At 45.6% G+C, this 21,374-nt stretch overlaps 1 protein-coding gene across 4 annotated transcripts in view; it reads right to left on the reverse strand.

Annotated features, from left to right (window-relative positions):
- Positions 1 to 21,374, reverse strand: part of LOC125739298 (CUB and sushi domain-containing protein 1-like) — a 348,758-nt gene that overhangs the window by 193,790 nt on the left and 133,594 nt on the right. For all 4 annotated transcript variants that reach the window (XM_049009249.1, XM_049009247.1, XM_049009245.1 and 1 more), the window contains exon 3: positions 10,386 to 10,498. In XM_049009249.1, the coding sequence (XP_048865206.1) occupies positions 10,386 to 10,498 (113 nt within the window). The remainder of the gene's footprint in view (positions 1 to 10,385; positions 10,499 to 21,374) is intronic.

A 21,374-nucleotide genomic window follows, 5' to 3' on the forward strand; every position in this document is an offset into this window, starting at 1 on the left:
AAATACAACGTTCTAAGTAGTCAGCAGGAAAATAAAAACTGCTGACTTTGACAATAAGATATTTCAAGTGCCCAGGATATGATAATCACCCGAGTGTCATGCTGGGGGAACATCACCAGAGTTTCATGCCCAGAATATCACAGCTAATCAAAGTATAGCATGTTATGCACGAAATCACAAATCAGGAAAATGAACAGTTATTCCGTAAACATTTAAAACAGGGGTGTCCATCGTCGGTTACCGAGCGGCAGATCGCCTGCAGTTTTGGCTGCCCGGGGTTAATCTCCAGATATTTTGAAGCCACGCCTTTTTACAAGCATGACAATCACATATTCTGATCCTATCTGAAAAAAAATGTAAACAACTAAATAACAATAGTAAGCAGAAGTTAAGGAAAAGCAGCAAGCACTTATCAAACTATGATGCTGACAGTATTTTCCTGTTGCTCCTGTGTAATCCTCCATGGAATTTTTGCAAAATACACGTTGGGAGCCACTACTGTAAATGACACCCAATAGTGCATTAGGTTGTACCGAATCCCTTAAAAGCCCCCAAATTAACATAATCACCAACCACCATTCCCTGTTATTCTAATTAAACTGATTGATATGCTGCTGTACTTAAGAGGACAGGCTGGTGCCCCGGAATTGACGAGGGATACATTCTAAGACCTGCCCCAATAGCCAAAACCGCCCGCTGTTTCAAAAAACATATATAACTTGTTCTTTGTGTATATACATACCTAAGATAATGTTTAATTTTTAAATTACACACATATATGACATCAACAGCTAATCATAAAAGCTGACAGTAAAATAACACAAAATAGTAAAATAACAGTAATAACAGTAGTAACAGTAAATAATAAATAACAGTAAAATAACACAAAATAGTAAAGTAACAGTAATAACAGTAGTAACAGTAAATAATAAATAACGGTAAAATAACACAAAATAGTAAAATAACAGTAATAACAGTAGTAACAGTAAATAATAAATAACGGTAAAATAACACAAAATAGTAAAATAACAGTAATAACAGTAGTAACAGTAAACAATAAATAACGGTAAAATAACACAAAATAGTAAAGTAACAGTAATAACAGTAGTAACAGTAAATAATAAATAACGGTAAAATAACACAAAATAGTAAAATAACAGTAATAACAGTAGTAACAGTAAATAATAAATAACGGTAAAATAACACAAAATAGTAAAGTAACAGTAATAACAGTAGTAACAGTAAATAATAAATAACGGTAAAATAACACAACCCCTTTTTGAGCCCCCAACTGCCATCCATCCATTTCAAAGATTAGGGCAAGCAAGACAAGATGAATACGACTGTAAAAGATAAAATGTGCATGCTTACATTACAGTCACTGCTCAGCTCTGAAACACCATGCGCACTCTTGCTCGACTTAAACCTTGTATTATTATTCATTATTGTTTAAGATTACAAGCCCGGAATCATTAAGCTATTAATTGTAGCAGATGCTGTCAAAGCCACGAACACAGACCTTTGTTGTAATGAAATAAGCGTTTATTAGGCGGCTGTACAGCGATGAAAACTGAACCGTGTCCCCGTCTCCACGGTAACTCCATCTCTGAACCGTGTCCCTGTCTCTACAGCTACCCCCTTTTCCAACCGCATCCCCAACTCTGTGGTGACTCCCCCTGTACCGTATCCCCGTCTCCATGGTGACTGCCCAAACCATGTTCCCCTCTCCATGGCAACCACCCCCCAAACAGAATCGCCATCCTAATGGCAAACCCCATGAAACCATGTCGATGACTTCATGGTGAACCCCCCCAAAATTATTTCCCTAGCTGCATGCCAATACCCCCCCCAAACCTGATGTCCATGGCTTTATGGCGACCCCCCCCCCCCCCCGCCCCCCATCGAAACTATGTCCTAATCTCCATGGTGACTCCCCATCGAACAGCGTCCCCATCTCCATGGCAACCCCCCTCTGAACCATGTCCCTTGCTCCATGCCTACTGTCCCCCCCTTAACCGTATCCTCAGGCCCATGGAAATCCTTTTTCCGTGGGGAACGGTACTGTCAATGACCACAGCGTTTTCATAAGTATGAGGGGGTTAACACCACATATACTCTGCAAACTTCATGAGTGTCTCCTAACTGTGACTCCCCAAAAGAATTCATCCATCCATCCATATTCTGAAACTGCTTATCCTGTTCAGGGTCAGAGGGGTTCCAGAACCTATCCCAGAGGGTACGGGCCCAAGGCAGGGAACAACCCAGGATGGGGTGCCAACGCATCGCAGGGCACATTCACAATATGCAAACTCCACAGACATGGAAGCCAGGTCCCAGAGGTGTGAGGCGACAGTGTTAAGCACTGCACCACCATGCCGCCCAAAAAGAATTCATGCATTATATAAAGGCTCATTTCACTATGGCAGGTGCATAAGGATATCCTCTACTCTTTGAGAGGCTATGGATTTTCCATATTTTTTTGGTTGCTAAGTAATTTTTGTATACAATTTGCATCAACCTTTCTCTACCAGGTGGCCCTCCTCAGCGTTACTAGAGAGCTGGTTCTGGGCAAGCCGGACTTGAGTGAGCTGGAGCCGACCGAGCCAGACGCGGGCCAGTGAGACCTGGGTGAGCGGGATCCAAGCGAGCTGACCTGGCCGCCATCTTGGCTCATACTGGAGCAGTTTCCTCTCACAGATGCTCGCAGCATGGAGTATCCCTTACAGTGGCACAGCATCATGTGAAACAGCATGGAGGCGCTCAAACTAACCCTTACCGAAATTACCCCAGGGGTCGCAGGGAGGTCCAGAGGCACACAGAAAGTCAATCCAGTCTGCAGTTTTGTGCAGACAATCAAAATGTGTTTTAGAGAACACTTAAAACAACAGCAGCCAATCAAAGTGCCGCACAAATTCAAAGTAAGAAATTGGACGAGGAATAACAACAGAAGAAAGTGTAAAAAAAGACTAGAGTACAAGAAGTAAGAGCAAACAAAACAAACGACAGACACTGAAGCTAATAAAAGCCAGGAGTATTGTTGTTTGAATACTGTGAGGATAAAGAAGAATAAGAATTTGCTGGCCTCTGTTTCACCCCTGGATGTGACCGTTGCACGGCTCACTATGGCCTTCCGTATCTCAAAGCTTTTCCGTTTACACTAATATGAAAGCTTTGATAAGTACCCACTTCTGAGAAAATCATGCTTAATATCACTGCTTATGTTTCTTCGCACAGAGGGCACAAAACGACTTCACAGGCCCCACTGTCTGTGCAGAGAATTACCGCTCTTACTGCCTGACAGGCACATCACAAATCTGTAATAAGAAATTATGCCCATGTACACCGAGGTAGGCAGATAGGAGAAATTACGCTTTATTTCTGTGAATAATCAGTCTTGGAGGCCTGCTTCCCAAGAAAGGCTAATTAACTTCACAGAGGAGAGATGCTTTTGGTGGCGTGTGAGCGTGGACCCTCCCCAAAGCCCCCTCGCTGCTCCCCACCCCAAAGCCCCCTCGCTGCTCCCCACCCCAAAGCCCCCTCGCTGCTCCCCACCCCAAAGCCCCCTCACTGCTCCCCACCCCAAAGCCCCCTCACTGCTCCCCACCCCAAAGCCCCCTCGCTGCTCCCCACCCCAAAGCCCCCACGCGTCCAGTCTGTTCACCTGCCCTCACTGCTCCCCTCCCCAAAGCCCCCTCGCTGCTCCCCACCCCAAAGCCCCCACGCGTCCAGTCTGTTCACCTGTCCTCGCTTTTGATATGCGCCAGTCCCAAAACCCATTGCGGCGAACAACCCTCGCTGCTCCCCACCCCCCTCGCTACTCCCCACCCCCTCGCTGACCTGCTGCTTCAGTTTGGAACTGAGCGGTTTATATTAATAACCTGGTTTCCCGGCACCAACCTGTGCACCACTTCTCATCCCCTGATAAATCTTTCATTCTCCCGCAGTCACATGATTGTTTGCCACTCCAACTGACAGATAAACATTAATCATCGTGTGTCTGCCATGGTCATAGCTGTCAGGAAAGGGTTACATGTCTGTGAGTGTTTTAGCAAGGCACTGAGGTGATCTCTTCATATCACCATTCAGCCACCAAGGCAGCACTCCCTAATATGTTGCTCAGCTACACTAAACACTTATTTCCTGACTGACTTCGTACAGTTGACTTACCAAAACAGAATTATCAAAACAAATACCAAAACAAATCATAAATTTATGGCATCGTAAAATATACCATAAAGCGTAATGCTGCACGTGCACAGACGTGCAAGGTACAAATCGGGCACCATCGTAAAATATACCATAAAGCGTAATGTTGCACGTGCACAGACGTGTAAGGTACAAATCGGGCACCATCGTAAAATATGCCATAAATAGTAATGCTGCACGTGCACAGACGTCTAAGGTACAAATCGGGCACCATCGTAAAATATACCATAAAGCGTAATGCTGCACGTGCACAGACGTGTAAGGTACAAATCAGGCACCATCGTAAAATATGCCATAAATAGGAATGCTGCAAGTGCACAGACGTGCAAGGTACAAATCGGGCACCATCGTAAAATATACCATAAAGCGTAATGTTGCACGTGCACAGACGTGTAAGGTACAAATCGGGCACCATCGTAAAATATGCCATAAATAGTAATGCTGCACGTGCACAGACGTGTAAGGTACAAATCGGGCACCATCGTAAAATATACCATAAAGCGTAATGCTGCACGTGCACAGACGTGTAAGGTACAAATCAGGCACCATCGTAAAATATGCCATAAATAGTAATGCTGCACGTGCACAGACGTCTAAGGTACAAATCGGGCACCATCGTAAAATATACCATAAAGCGTAATGCTGCACGTGCACAGACGTGTAAGGTACAAATCAGGCACCATCGTAAAATATGCCATAAATAGTAATGTTGCACGTGCACAGACGTGTAAGGTACAAATCGGGCACCATCGTAAAATATGCCATAAATAGTAATGCTGCACGTGCACAGACGTCTAAGGTACAAATCAGGCACCATCGTAAAATATGCCATAAATAGGAATGCTGCAAGTGCACAGACGTGCAAGGTACAAATCGGGCACCATCGTAAAATATGCCATAAATAGTAATGCTGCAAGTGCAAAGCAAAGTTATATGACAACTTTGTCGGCCACAGATGGCTTTTTTTGAGCAGCACACGATGAGCAAATTTTTTCAAAAATTGAGAAAATCTAAATTTTTATTTTTGCTGCAGAAAATTCTTGTAAATATATAAGTCGAGAGCTTAGAAAAGGAGCCCGACCAACGCAGCATGAACGCGGCCTGGCAGGCTGGAGGCCTTTGTTCCTGAGAAAGCATGATTAACTTCACAGAAGAGAAGATCTTACAGTCAGGCACCGTTTGACCCTCTGCCCACAGGTCACAGCGATAGGGAATGAACAGCAGACTAGTACTCAGGGATTTTCACACTCATCTAAATGGTGGCCAGAGGCTTTGAGTAGCACTCTTACTCCTATGCCTCAGAGGGTTTGAACGAGACACACTACAACCATCGAATTTCCGACCTGGGACGGGCTGACACCAAAAAATAGGAACCATCTGTTAAACCAATGTGTCTGGTGTGAAATGATGCTCTCTCTCCATACACATGCGCCTCTAAATGTGCTCGGCTCATGGCGGCAGTGAATCACCCATTTGCTGGATGGGTTTTCTGTTTGTCCGCCGCCGACATTAAACGTGGATCAGACAGCTCTGTTACGCAACTCATTACCTGGAAAAGACCACGGTTCTGGAGACCTCGGCCTCATCTGAAGGCGCCTCCATGACTTACCGCACGATCCCAGAGCAGAAACAACCTGTGCCGTTATTCAGAAATCGCACATCACGCTTCATGTGAGGATGCATGAGGGAAAAAAGCATCAAATTATGCCTGTAGCTGTCAAAACACAAGACCTCTGTACACAGATAAGTACCACAACAATGTTATTATCTGACTACAATATATAATATTACACATGACACTGAAGATCAAGAGAGACCGGCGACTGGGAGGTTTTTCTGTTTTCCTTTATCATTTTCCTGTTGTTCATGTCAGAAAATGAAATACATGCATGAATACATCATCATCTAGGCATTAGCTAGGTCTCCATCATTGATTTTGATGATTTTACATGCAGAAGGAGAAAGACATTAAAATCTCACACATTTCTACAACTAGTCATGACTCAATAAAGGTGGTAAAAAATCAACCTTGAGACATTTGCATGTGCTTAAGGCCATTTCGAACTGTGCTATGCATTTTCATAAACCAAGAACATCTGAACAAATGTTTTATTTACATTGAATTTCCTACTGTACCTCAAAAATACTTGTTGATAATCAGCAACTTGGTTTTGTGTTAATGTCTCCAGGCTATATTTGTTTGGCTCATCTGCCCTGGAGGATTTACAGTGCCTTGAAATCAAAGTCAACAGCTATGGACCGCCCATTCATCTGAGGAGCCAACCAGATGCCAGTATCATGGGGCCTTGTGTGTCATGTGACAGGTCCGGTCTTGGCTCCAGCCCACCTCTCATTCAGCCTCTTGCATTGCTTTTCTTGCTTGGATGGAACGGGCAGGAAATAAGTGGTCATTTATGAAAATTAGCCACCTTCCTTCCATCCGCGGAGAGGCGCGAGCGCCCAAAGTAAACACCTGCCAATCTACACGCCTCGGGGATGCGATTCCCCATACTCAGCTGAGAGTTCAGCGAGCCTAGCTGCAAATCCCCTAATTTAATGTGACCCTAAAATAAAGCCGTTCGGAGAAGAAGAACTTCCATCATCTGTGCTGAGGAACAGTGGGATGGTTGTGGCTCCATTCCATCATTTTTGCATCATGACAGTTTTAGCCAGATGTACAACTGATTTTTTTTTGTTTTTGTTTTCATGGAAGCTGCCAGAAGGGCCCTACAAGGCCGTCTTTGAGATCTGGAGCTCAGAGCCAACAGGATTGAAGGCCATGTTCTGAACTTCAGGGCTAGACATCTGAAGAGAAGATCACGAAAGTCTGGAACCTAAAGTTTCTCGACCAGCCCTGACTGCCTAATGTCTGCAGGTCTTCTAAAACGCCACAACCATGGGCGGCACCCGGACGTCAGCGCCTCAGAAGTCATGCCAGAACGTGTGTCTGTGAACGACTGTGAAAGGACAAGTCGTCAAAAGACAGGCATCATAAGTACTGCCCCTCTGTCCTCCACAACACCACTGCAACCCGTACCCCCCCCACAAGGTGACACCTGAAACCCTAAGAAGCCCAGAATGCAGGAGCACGTGAACAGCTCACATTCACCTAGTACATGAACCCTGAGTCTAATAAGACATAAACGGAGCTAGGTGTGACTCACTGGGGGTCCCAGTTGAGGCTGAAGGCGAATCACCCACAGCCAGTGCTGTGCTCACACTGCATCCTGCTCACGGCCTTCAGGTGTGACTCACTGGGGGTCCCAGTTGAGGCTGAAGGTGAATCACCCACAGCCAGTGCTGTGCTCACACTGCATCCTGCTCACGGCCTTCAGGTGTGACTCACTGGGGGTCCCACTTGAGGCTGAAGGTGAATCACCCACAGCCAGTGCTGTGCTCACACTGCATCCTGCTCACGGCCTTCAGGTGTGACTCACTGGGGGTCCCAGTTGAGACTGAAGGTGAATCACCCACAGCCAGTGCTGTGTTCACACTGCATCCTGCACACGGCCTTCAGGTGTGTCCAGAGTAGCTTTGCGGCTTACAGGACAATTCGGGTGTGATACGGCCGAACCACAGTGCTCAGAAGCATTCCTTGCAGATGAAGACGCACCTCCCCACCACACCATGCTGCCCCATAAAGTTCACCATTATATTTTTTATTTACTTATTTGCTGGTGGTTATAAAGCCAGCCGCCCCCCTCGGGCTGAGGACTCTCATGGAATGAAGCCCTTTTGTCAGCCCATAAATCACCATTTCTCCGGTAACATCCGGCGCTTGCCCCAATGACGTGCATTCAAATTGATGCATTTTGTAGTAGAATATTCAGCACCAAGACAACACCCGTAAACCCATCTGTCACCTCACCACTTACCCCTGGGGATGGGGGGAGGGGGTCCGCGGGGGGAGCATAGCAGACCAGCCCACACCCTCAATCGCACCTTTCGGCCAGCTGAGAATGACCCTTAGCCTGCACATGCAAACACACAGACTGCACATAGAGCGCAGAGCAGAGGTGGGATTCCAAGCAGCAATCCCAGAGGCGGGAGGCCGCGGTGTTGCCCCTCTACTACCACGCTGAGCTGTCATAGCTGTATGTTTTTCCCTCAAAAATATAGAAAATTCCCCTGCTAAAGTGCCCATAAAGCAGAGAGATGCAACAGAGCCATTCTAGCATGATATTACCAGGGGCTGTGTGGATTTGAGATGTTGGGTTAGTTTAGAGGTCGCAAACATGCCCACTGTCAGGAAGCTTGCTGCTATGGTGACTGCCAGGTAGAGGAAGGGACGGGGCTTACAGTTAAAGGGAGAGGTGGGAGAAAAGAAGAGGCTTAATGTACAGAGATGGGGAAGAGGCGGAGTTTACAGGTATCGAGAAAGGTGGGGGAAGAGGCGGGGCTTACAGGTAAATAGGTGGGGGAAGGGGCAGGGTTTAAGGGTACAGAGAAAGGTGCAGGAAGAGGCATTGCTTACAGGTAAATAGGTGGGGGAAGAAGCGGGCTTACAGGTATAGAGAAAGGTGGGGGAAGGGGTAGGGCTTATGGGTAAATATGTGGGGAAGAGGCGGACCTTACAGGTACAGAGAAAGGTGGGGGAAGGGGCAGGGCTTATTGGTAAATATGTGGGGGAGAGGCGGACCTTACAGGTACAGAGAAAGGTGGGGGAAGGGGCAGGGCTTACAGGTAAATAGGTGGGGGAAGAAGCGGGCTTACAGGTATAGAGAAAGGTGGGGGAAGGGGTAGGGCTTATGGGTAAATATGTGGGGAAGAGGCGGACCTTACAGGTACAGAGAAAGGTGGGGGAAGGGGCAGGGCTTATGGGTAAATAGGTGGGGAAGAGGCGGACCTTACAGGTACAGAGAAAGGTGGGGGAAGGGGCAGGGCTTACAGGTAAATAGGTGGGGAAGAGGCGGACCTTACAGGTACAGAGAAAGGTGGGGGAAGGGGCAGGGTTTATGGGTAAATATGTGGGGGAAGAGGCGGACCTTACAGGTACAGAGAAAGGTGGGGGAAGGGGCAGGGCTTATGGGTAAATAGGTGGGGAAGAGGCGGACCTTACAGGTACAGAGAAAGGTGGGGGAAGGGGTAGGGCTTATTGGTAAATATGTGGGGGAGAGGCGGACCTTACAGGTACAGAGAAAGGTGGGGGAAGGGGCAGGGCTTATTGGTAAATATGTGGGGGAGAGGCGGACCTTACAGGTACAGAGAAAGGTGGGGGAAGGGGCAGGGCTTACAGGTAAATAGGTGGGGAAGAGGCGGACCTTACAGGTACAGAGAAAGGTGGGGGAAGGGGCAGGGCTTATTGGTAAATATGTGGGGGAGAGGCGGACCTTACAGGTACAGAGAAAGGTGGGGGAAGGGGCAGGGCTTACAGGTAAATAGGTGGGGAAGAGGCGGACCTTACAGGTACAGAGAAAGGTGGGGGAAGGGGCAGGGTTTATGGGTAAATATGTGGGGGAAGAGGCGGGGCTTTATGGTACAGAGAAAGGTGGGGGAAGGGGCAGGGCTTACAGGTAAATAGGTGGGGAAGAGGCGGACCTTACAGGTACAGAGAAAGGTGGGGGAAGGGGTGGGGCTTACAGGTAAATAGGTGGGGAAGAGGCGGACCTTACAGGTACAGAGAAAGGTGGGGGAAGGGGTGGGGCTTACAGGTAAATAGGTGGGGAAGAGGCGGACCTTACAGGTACAGAGAAAGGTGGGGGAAGGGGTAGGGCTTACAGGTAGACAGACAAAAGGGAGTGGACTAGGTACTTCCAGAGAGTGAGCAGTAACAAGTGAGCCAAGGCCTCAGCGTTGGTGTGACCTTGTACCTAATGAGGTCTAATGTCGTTACCTATGTCAGATCAGGGTGTGGTTACCTAAGTTATATCAAGGTACAGTTACATCCCAAAGATCACAAGGACACCAGTCAGTCACTGAAATGTTACTGAGACGGCAGCAAAGAGAGAACTCAAACATCAATCTCTCTACAATATGTTCAGACAACACATTTTTTCAAGTGTAGGAGTCTGGAGGGCGGGCTTTAACTTTGCGGCTTTAGCTCCACCCCCATAAGTAACATACACACACCATGGAATTTAGCAGCCCTAGCTGGATGGACTCACATCCCATAATACTCGATAAATATTTAACACCAGCGTGGCTTGGAGAACATGAGAAAAACAGGCTTTGTCTCTTACCTTCATAAATCGCCTTAAATCCTTGAGCGCTTACGGCGAAATCGGTGGTGAACCACAGCGCCAGGATTGATCCCGTGCTCACGATCGGAGAGGGTAACATGAATCCCGACAGCCTGAAAGGTAAACACACAACATGGAGACAAGGTGCGTTACAAACTGAGGCATTGCGGGGGGACTGGCCTTTCCATTTAGGGCCCAAAAGGCGCCCCTCCCTGGCCAAATGATTACAACTTTGTAAACTTTACCACTCCAGCCGTTGCTCGGACTGGTATAAATACTCAGATACACCATCGGGTAGCTGATTATGTTTCTCATACAAACTGCAATAAATGTGAAGAAACAACTGAAGTGAGTCCAGGAGAAAATTCTGCTGCAGACTTTGATGCTGCAGTAGAGCTTGGAAGAGCGAGAGACAGGGAGCGGGAGGGAGGGAGGAGGCGCAGGGCGGTTCGTCTCGCTTTACAGGAGAAAAGAACAAGAAAGCGAGAGAGCAGTCAGAAGATTGGGGCAGCATTAAACAGCAAGATGTTCAGGGTCACTGGTAAATAAGCAGGAGACAGGAAAGGTGGGGGGGGCGTAAGAATGAGGCATTCGTGGAGATTCATCTTCACAGGAATTAATTCTCCTTTTTGGCTATATATAATTAAAGGCTTGGCAACATCAAAACACTGGGATAATTATGGACCAGCCTCCAGATCCAGAATCTGAACATAAAGGGAGAAAGGGGCCCTACATCAGCCATCTTTTAAATCTGCTGCCTTCATGGTTGATGTGACCTTCCGGAATGAGTAACAAATGACTCCAAGTGTGACTTCACCTGACAAACTGAGGTTTGGGCAGCCCCTATTGGCCACAAACAGTCACTACATTGTTGGGATGTAGGACCCTGAAGCGACTTTCTGAATGCCCCCAAAAGTAACAAACATACCCCTGACAGAGGCCCCAGTCCTCAGATTTTCCCCCAGCCTCCTGAGAGCATAGTGTTCACAATGCAAGGGTTTAATCCGCCCGCCCCTGACCGGCTCACAGGCAACTCATTGGGCAGCAACTCCTCCAATCAGCATTAAGGTCTTCATTCCAGCTGTGAGCAACCAATTGGCACCAAGAACATGGTACCATAAGGGCACAGGCTGGCTACCCTTAATTCTCTGGTGAGTACAGGAACAAGTCCCAGGGTACGGAGTATCAGAGACAATCAAAGGCAGCGAAAGTGGAACAGGAATTCACCAGGCCTGGCTTTCGCGACTGTGGTGGTAGTCGGTTAATTAGATTGTAATTGTTGTCATTTGGAAAGTCCTTGAATAAACAGAAGTGTAGCAGAAGCATGACAGATCTTCAGCACAGGAAATGCAGTGTAATTATCCGTGTCAAGGGCGGCAGGCACATTTCAAACAGAGCAATGAGCGAAACAGTATTATGCTAATTCAATCATTCACACCAATAAGGGGAAGCTATGCAAATTAGGCAAAGGTCAAAGGTTAAACAGATTCCCCTCTGCGTGTGCCTGATAAACATCCATTCAGAAGTACAGAGTAAGTGTCACGTTAGGAATGTTCTGGATCAAAAATGAGCTGAGTAAACTTTCCATTGCATATTGCAAATGTTAATAGAATAGCTAACAGACAATGTCTCTTTTTAATTGGTTCTCCTAGCTGTTAATTTTGACTAATTTTGTTTTGGCCATATGGTCACTGAATGTACTCTATTTCTGAGCAACTCCCATCAGGAATGCCCAGCTTGGGAGATTAATTAAAAATGTGAAAAAACTCAGAGCTTGGAACTAAAGTACTGAAACTTCAAGATTCCCAAAACCCCAACCCTTCTCTAGCAGTGTTTGCTTTCGCCGGTGTGGAGAGAGGACATCCTTCCTGTGAATGTTTCCAATTTCACTCTGTCTGTCTTTAAATGGCTGTCAGAATCCCTGAGACTTGCTGTCACTCCACCTCTTACAGGAAAACATGTTGCCACCTCGATTTCATGTGACAAACTGACATTATTATATGGTATCGCATTCAATAAATCCAATAGATGCTTGGATTTAGTAAGATTGTAAAGAATGGGGACTTTATTCAGGTCTAAAGGTGAACAGGATGTAACAAAATAGTGTAAACAAAAGCAGGATGACAGCCATGCAGGAAGGACATCTAGTCCGGGAGCATGTCCTTATATAAGTCGTATTACGGTGCAGGTGGAGTGAATGCATTTCGCAGTGTGTTTCCAGAGAACCAGCACAATAAACTTAGCATCTTTTTTATTTTTTAGCCTTTGTGCAAGACAATGCGAGTTTTTGCAGGTTGTCTGTCGAGATCACATAGATCAGCCTCATCTCATACCACCTACTTTAGTTCTAGCTGCAGTGAACATAACCCTATGATCCTTCACGGCGTAAATACCATACGACATTGTAATGTGAAAATAGAGGAAAGTACATCATAGCCTGTGCTACCGGAGTGTAACAGAGATGGGTTTTCATTTCCAAAGGCTGCTCCAAGATCAGTGTGGAGCGAAAGTGGATCAGGTGCCAAACAGAGTGCTGGGGGAGACCAATTCAAGGATCACGGGCTACAGGATTCAAAAGCAAAACAAACCTGTAACTTGGGTTACAAGGGTCTAAGGATGTGACATAGGTGCACCCCATCTGGAATAGTCCATTTAGTATTCAAGTAGGGGGGGGGGGTTTCATTAGCAGTTCTGTGTAGTTGAGTCTCAGTTCTGGGAACCCACGGTGCTCGGTACATGCAGTAAAACATTTAGGAAATAAAATATTATTCTCAGGATATGAGCAGAGCTGAGAGCTTCTGAAAACCTGGCCATATGCAACAGGTCTAATAAGAAAGCAATTATACTGTGTAAAGACAGAGTGCTGCAGGCAGCTAATGGCCATGCAGCCCCCACGTTCGGTCCCTGGGGCTCCATCAACCACTGTCTCGTAGAAGTAAACTTCAGCCGCCTTCCACACCACCTTTACCAGCACCTTCCAACATGTTCTGCATGCCTTTTGCGTTTCGCCGATGTCTTTCAGTTTTTATAAACCTTCTTCTGCATGCTGCAGTTCCCGCCCCCCCCAGAGGGAGCAATAGGGGAATTACGGGAAAACCAGACAGGCGGAAGTAGCGATGACCCTGACATCTCCTCTCACATTAAGTGTTAAACAATAAAGAAGAAGAAGGAGAAACCTTTTGTTCTGAGCAGTGAAAAGGTCTGTAAGGCTCAGCAATAAAAATGCAGCGGCATAGAAAACAAACAGCAACTTTCAGGCCGTTCAAAAGTAACAACTTTCCAAAAAAAAGAGAAACCATTTAAATCCAGGTAGGGCGACACTGGGGAGCTTAGAGCCAATGGACAGACATTGCTATTCCGGTGTGATAATGAATAAGTCATGTTTGTTCAGAAGAAACTTGGAATATTTCAGGTACAGGACACAAAGAGCCCTTTGGAGGCTTCGGGGTTGGGCCAGAAGATGGCCTGAGTGATTCAGAGGGCAGTAATGTACAACAGGGTTCAACTACAGGACACCAAGCAGACAGATATACAGTAAGTTTGCTATATTTTACTATTTGTGAATCTAAAATGAAGATCCTTCAGTAACAAAACAAGTCTCTCCAGTCTCCCAGAATGATTGTTTCATAGCATCAAGGCTTCACCGGAAACAGAAGATGAAAAATGAGGGACCTTCCTTTAATGTTGAGGAAACTCTAACAAGCTGTTCACATACAGCTTCGCATACAGCTTCGCATACAGCTTCACACACACAATAAGCCCACAGAGCCGACGGTGTCTTAGTCACTGACAATTTTTAACTGAAGGAGTTAATGAGTGGTTAGGTACAGCAGACTGGGCAAACGTGTGTATTGACACTTCATCCATATGCAATTCCTGTCTGATAACCGTATGTCACTTAATATTACGGCTTCAAAAAAAAATACCAAAATTGCGTGCCTGCCACGGTTAGGAAAAACACCCATGTGGACTCATTTTATAATGGCCCTTTGGCCTGCCTTTGGTGCCGTGTTAGGGGTCAAAGGGCTCTCATGGTCAAACATCATAGATAAACAGATAAATCTGTTTATACATGTCTGGCCTGCTCTAGGCTGTGAAGCCTATTGGAAAAAGACCAAGGTCTGAAGTATATTTCGGCATCACCGAGTCCTGCCCCGTGCATAACACGCATCACCAATCTGCACTTATCTGTGCATCAATTCTCACCACAAATATTCTTCACACTCAAATCTCTACAACAGCAATCACTAATTCCTAGTCTGTACAGGGGGGGGGGTGCTGTAAAGGGGGTGAATGTTAGGACGATTTCAAATAGAGGGGCCCAAATTTAAAATTTGGAACATAATTCAATTAGTCTTGATTGGGGGCCCAATAGGATATGCTTTCATAGGGGCCAAAATTTCTACAGGGATATGCTACTATCTGAATTTAACTAGCTTTGAAATCAAAGAATCAGCATAGTGACACGCTATACATTTGTAAGGGACATAGCATATAAAGAGGCCACAAGTCCCCGGGCTCCTTGGGGGGGTCCGAACGGGTGCTGAGCACAGAGGATTTCTGAAGGCGATCTCATCAGAAAGAGCCCCTTTGTTTGGTGTGACACATCTCCCGCACGACGGAAGCACCCGGAATAATTGTGCCGTTGAACACAAATGGCCTGATTAGAGGACGTGACCCTGAAGTGGCCACTTAGTACATGCCGGAGTGCTCCACCAAATTTGCCGTCCGCTTTCCTCCTCGATGACGGGCGACGAAAGCCCCGCCTCTGAAAACCGTGACGCTAGCGTGAAGCTAATCAAATCACAAGCATGGCTGTAATCGGATTTGGCGAGGGGCTGTGTCTTTAGCTGGAGGAGAAAGGATGCAGGATTAATTATTCGAAAGAGGCGGTGTGAAGTCCATATTTTTCACATTCTGTTGTTTCGGGTTCTGGCTGCTGGATCAGAGAGGATAGGACTGCAACATAGTGGACTCGTTTCACAGATTATTCCTTCACTGCTGATACCTGCATCGCAAATTATCCATTTGCTATTGTTACACTTGAGCTCCCTTTGTCAAAAACTGTTACAAATTTTAACGCTTACGTAGGCTTTGAAAGCGATTAGCTGGCCGCTAGCATGAGTTATTCCTGAACCTGGAAATCGCCAGAACTGCTGACGGACCTGTGGAATGATAACGATCCTCCTGCCAGACGGAGCAGGTGTTTCCTGCCGTGCGAAATGCCCGAAGCTACCTCTTATTGACCAGATAAGGGCCCAGCGTGTCTTTGGGGCACCTCAATCCATCACAACTATGAAATTAATTCGACACACAGAGAACACATCAGACAAACCTTATCATAAGTAGCCGTCATTCGCTACGTTTCTTTTTTTAAGATAATGCAGTGAATCTATAAATCATGCAACCTGTAGTTTGGAAAATCTACAAGTGTAGAGCGACATCTGCTCCTCAGCCAGGCTGCTCAATGGATCCCGGAAAACGGCACAAATCTCGAAAGGCCTTGCAGCCGATTTCATCATGCCCACATATAAGTATTTTATCAGGCTTGTCTAAGTATTGTTTATTTTAACATTTGTTGGTTTTCATCGCGGTTTAAAGATTGATCACAAAAGGCTGGATGTGTGAGATTGTGCTTCGAATATCTCAGGCTTCTGAATCTGATTGCCTGATAGATTTATTTAGTCTGATTTCGTAACGCCTGAAAAGTAGACATCTTTACAGAGGGATGTGTATAGCCTTGAGCACCGGTGTCCAAACATGGCAGATGTATACGAGGAGTGCCAGTCCTGATAACAGTAAAATCATTGCGATATCTTGACAAGTGCATTTGGTCTCGTTTCAGAAGATCCAAACACCTGGAAGATAAAAAGCAAGACTCATCTTCCCCTCCTTCACCCCAGACAAGACAGCCTTTGGTGGACAAGACAATGAATAAGCCGACTCGCTATAGGCTGCTCAAGGTTAAACTCCAGTCAGAGACACAAAGACCATGGTACAGAAGAATGTGGAGAATCATAAAGATACACTCTACACACCAACTCAATTTCACAGCACCATTCAATCCCAACCTCTTCTGGTGGCCTCCTGACAGGAGACGTCGCACAATCGACGGGGCCCATGAGACAAGGTGGCAAAACACGCCAATTTCACTAAGATGGCCAGCACTCGCTGCAAAACGGCGATTATCTCACTTAGCATTGTCATGCAAATGGTCCTTGAGAGACACTCAGCCCACAGCCCCATTAAAGTCACTCCATCCCTGTATGAAGTCCCGTTTTCCATTCATCTGTTTGCTTTCCTAACTGGCCGACCCAAGAAGAGTCAACAGCATGCTAATGGACGCCTTTGTTTTTATCCATGTGTCCTTTCATTTGGGGATCGCACCAACACAAGTGAAATAAAGCCAACGGCCAGCTCTGTAGGGCCGTCGATTACGCAACGAGCTCAAAGAATGAACAAATCAATCATAATAAACACCAAAAATAAAGAGCCACCCACAGATTTTCAAATTGTACATTCCCACTTACATTTTTACCACGCTAAACGCGTAGCAGTGTAGCCGCATGCAGTCATGTGTGGCTGGGTACTGCCTGTTACAGGAAACAAGACAATATAAAGTTCTTAGCACTCAGCGTCAGACGCTGCTTTCTACGTCTAAGTAGTGGTGGAGGGACAGGAATAGGACCTGTGCAAATCCAGGGATGGAAAGGGTTCAGATCCTAAGCGGAGGTTTCCGAGGACAACGAGACAGCGATATCCCCAACAATTAACTTCAAACGACATACTTCAGGGATGACGGTGACAGTGACCCTCTGGCAGCTCCGAAGGCTTCACCTCACCTTGCTGACACCCAGTATCTGTGGCTGCCTGGTGGTCAGTGATTTCTTCACTGTCATTAGCGCCACCGTACACCAGTGCGAGCCGTTATATAAATGAAGACACAAGTTAGTCATGCCAAATAACTGGGACTCTTCCTGAGTGACTGCTTTGGTTCATAGTTATTTCAAATATTTCTTTTGTGAATCAGGCTCCCAAATGCTAGTACAGTCTGATAGCTTCTGGAGAAACCAAAACAGACTCTTAAGGAGCCAAATGTAAGCTTGCCTGCCGCTGGTCTATGTCACTCTCTGCAGTCTGTCATCAAAGCGCAAATAGTGAAATGAGCCTTCTGAATGATTTTTGGGTCCACTTCTCCAAGGTCACACAGCCAGGAAGAGCTCTTATAGACGATCTGCATTATAACATTCTGTCACTACTATGATTTCCACAATGGCATTCTCTTCCAGTACTGGCCTGCTCTTCACATACCTGTATGGGGTCTATCAGGGTAGTGTTGTGTAGAGTAGAGGACGTGAACTTGTTCCACAATAGGTTTCTGTGCCAGGTTCAAGCTCTGAAGAGACTGCTGTTGTACCCTTGAGTAGCCACTTCTGCTCAAATCACTCCAGTAAAATATTCATCTATGCAGATTGCACTGCATCCTGTCCAGGATGGAGCCGAGCCTTGTACCCTTTGCTGCCGGGGGTTTGCACTAAACAGCCTCGCAACATGAGGGTGGGTGTACTGCTTATTTGCAGAAAAGCACAAAGCAAATGAAGAATCTGTAAGTGTCGTGGTCAGATAACTGAAAAAAGGACAGCTGAAGAGGACATGATGATTGAAAACTTGGAGTGAGTCATCGCTGTGGCGATCGCTGAGTTTCTGTCCATCTGCCCGGGAAGCTCTGGCATGTGGGGGCCACGTACTCTTGTCTTCAAGGTGCTCCATCATGATCATGCTGCCGCCCCAAGGAGCATCTCCACAACATGGCCCATCTGGCAAATGCGGCGGACAGCTCAGGCTGGGTCCTGACGGCAGGGAGAGGCGCTATCAGCCATACTGGGCGGCCAACCCGAAAGGACGCCTCTTTCTGCATGCGCTGAACAGTTTTAATGAAGAAACACAAAATGTATCCTGAGAACTCCATAAAATGATATTTTTGTTATGCGTCACGGTTATGAGCTCATGTCTCACGGCCGGAAGATGAAAATCTCACAGCGAGCTGAAGGAGACCTTTTCCGAGCTTCTTTAGCTCCCATCGTACTGCTTAACTGCAGCCAGGCTGACACGCATGTAATGAGCTTTGAGTAAGATCTCAAATGCTAAAGATTTGGGCCACCACAATATCATTAGCGATGATACTGCGAGGATCCAGTAGGGTGAGCAACAGAGAAGTCTGCAGACCAAAGAAATGCAAGTTTAATAAAATCACCTGGCGATGCCTTATTTCTCAGAGCTCACCTGCTTACCGGTACTGATACAAAGACCTGTAATTTACAGGCTTTTGTCTGTATTCCAAGGCCCCTGGGCCTTCACATAATTCAGAGAAACTCAAATCTGATAGTATAATAGAATAATCAAAGTAACATATGTCGTGATACAACCCAACACGGTCACAGACAACGCATTCAGGCACCACCACAGCTGTGCAACATGTGTTTATTTTTCAAATTTAAATTTTCAAAATTATTCTAAACAGAAAAATAAACAAATGAGTAAAATGAACTGGAGCCTACTGAGAGTTTAACTTACTTAGTATGTGCAAAGTCATTATATGCAGCTCAGTATAAGCACATTACTTTTATTTGCATTATTAATACTGACCCAAATGGAAATCATCATTAATATAAACAATAATAACAGCAATCCCTGTGTGTGGTAAAAGGAAGCAAAGTATGCAGGAAACTTAATTGGGAAACGAAGTTTCTCTGAATAAGACGTATTAAATTCATTTAGTAAAACGATACAAGCATGAGGGGCAATACATCCCAAGATGACGAAACACGATTACTTTCTGTTTGATTTGGACATTGTTGCTTTAAATCTTTACAGCAATCTGACTTTACTTTACTGAAATGAAACGGACCCTATTTTTTACAAATCACCGAAAAAGCTAAGAGTTATTTAAAATTGGCGGTTTGGCGTTTTTTTTTTATCATTTATGTTTCTTGCAGCGTATAAAGGAAACAGGAAAACTGGAAGCGCATTCATGTCTTTTTTATTATAAGGTGGGAAAACGGTTAACGGGGCGGAAATATGGAGCTACTTTCCTTACGTTTACGTTTAATTCATCAAATTAATTTCACGCTTTCCTGCGGATATTATAATTGGCCGTGATTCCTGCAAACGAATCGAAAAGACATCTCCACAAAGGCCACCTGTTTTCCTGCAGCGTTACACGGCAGTAAAAAATGATGCAGGAAGCGCTGCCAAGAGTCACAAAAAAGACACAGACAAGCAGGGGCGGATATCCATCGTCTGCGACGGCTTTCATAATTCACCCGTGATTTGTTTTATTCTGGGAATGTCCTGCCACATGAAAGTGACCGTAAGAACGTTCTATGATCTAAAATTCCAAAGCATCGTAACCGTACGTGTGTTTTTAGCTATATATAAACTAGTGAAGCAAAGCAAACTCCACAACCACCAGGAAAAATACCTCGTTAATAAAGAATTAATAGTGGCCCCGTTTCCTTTAATAATCATTCTAATCTGCGGTCTTTTATACATCTCCTCACTCCCAGCTCTGGGTGTCAACCCTCTGGTTTTTTTTTACTTGCAATACGTCTTCCTTTTTTTATCTAGTGAAGTATTTATACGGCTTTATTGTAGTTTCCCCAAACAAACCGTAAACGGCTTCCTCGTTTTAAGCAAACAAGCGAGCTGTAGTCGTTTGCCAAATCCTTCCTCCCGCTGAGTTTGACGGCAGCCTGGAAGGTGACGGGGTCCAGAACGAATTAATGCCGTGGCTCCTAGTATTGACATAACATGTGGTGATTCAGCTTCACTGCAGAAGTCTATAAAGTGTGCCGCTCGGGTCTGCCTGGTCTCCATTAATCGTCATAATAAATAGACAGGACAAATGCACAACAGAGCGATCGGGAGCAGCAGCAGGGTTGGCTGCAGAAATCAGCCGTTATTAAGGTACTTTAACAGCGAGTATTTTACATACAGTAAGGCATAAATTCAAATGTGACTTGCAATTCATAAGACCTTAAAATAGGCCACATAATGTTTTATATCTCGTCAAAGTGCTTTACTCCACAATAAAGATAAAAATTTACTACTGCAGTAGCTTCTAGCTTAGACTGGTCCTACACAGTAAGTCCTTCTGATGCCTCTGAGGACAGTAGTGAGGCTTGCTTGGTGTATCTGGTCCAGTTTATCTGGTACCGTTTGCTTGGAACAGATCAGCGCATGTATGCAGCTCTCGACAAACCGGTCTGGTTATCTGGCAAACAAACCCTTCCAGCAGCACTTAATCCGAGACCAACACGGACGTTCTTCAGATAAACTAACACCCTGGTCACGCACCGTGAGACGAGAGAAGACAGGAAGTGAGAAAACTCCTCGCTGAGCTCTGGGCTTGTTTGCTCTTTTCATGCTCTTGAATGGTTGTGTTCAGAATGGATTTGAAGTACCTACATGTTCAAGGGGATGAAAGAGGCAGCATATATCAAGAAAACATAACGCGCTTTCATACTGTAATTGCAACATTCCTGCTCAGACAATGAATACTTAACATGATTACCATACATAGGGTGCTTGAATTAGCCCAGCCCTCACTAGCAACAGACATGCACTAACAAGTGCAGGCAAGAGCGTCCCTCCAAGATGACAACGCATAACACAAACACAGCCTCACACAAAATCTCATGAGGTTGCATGGAGGCCTCACACCTCTAGGGCTGCTGGTTCGAGTCCTGCATCCGCTCTGTGACTCATGCATTTCCCTAAGCTTATTTGCATTCACTCCCCTTACTATAAGTTACCATGATAATATCATGTCAGAATGGTTGTACTTGGTTGTATTTTCAGTGTTCTTCAGCATCTTTCTGTGCATTGTAAATCTATGGTATGATGATGTACATATGGTATATTTTCCTAGCATTTGAACAGTATTTTATTTTATACTATGGTACTTTGTTCAGATATCATAGTATTCTG

Source organism: Brienomyrus brachyistius, chromosome 3 (genome assembly GCF_023856365.1).
Source record: "Brienomyrus brachyistius isolate T26 chromosome 3, BBRACH_0.4, whole genome shotgun sequence".
In the NCBI taxonomy this organism is placed as follows: domain Eukaryota; kingdom Metazoa; phylum Chordata; class Actinopteri; order Osteoglossiformes; family Mormyridae; genus Brienomyrus; species Brienomyrus brachyistius.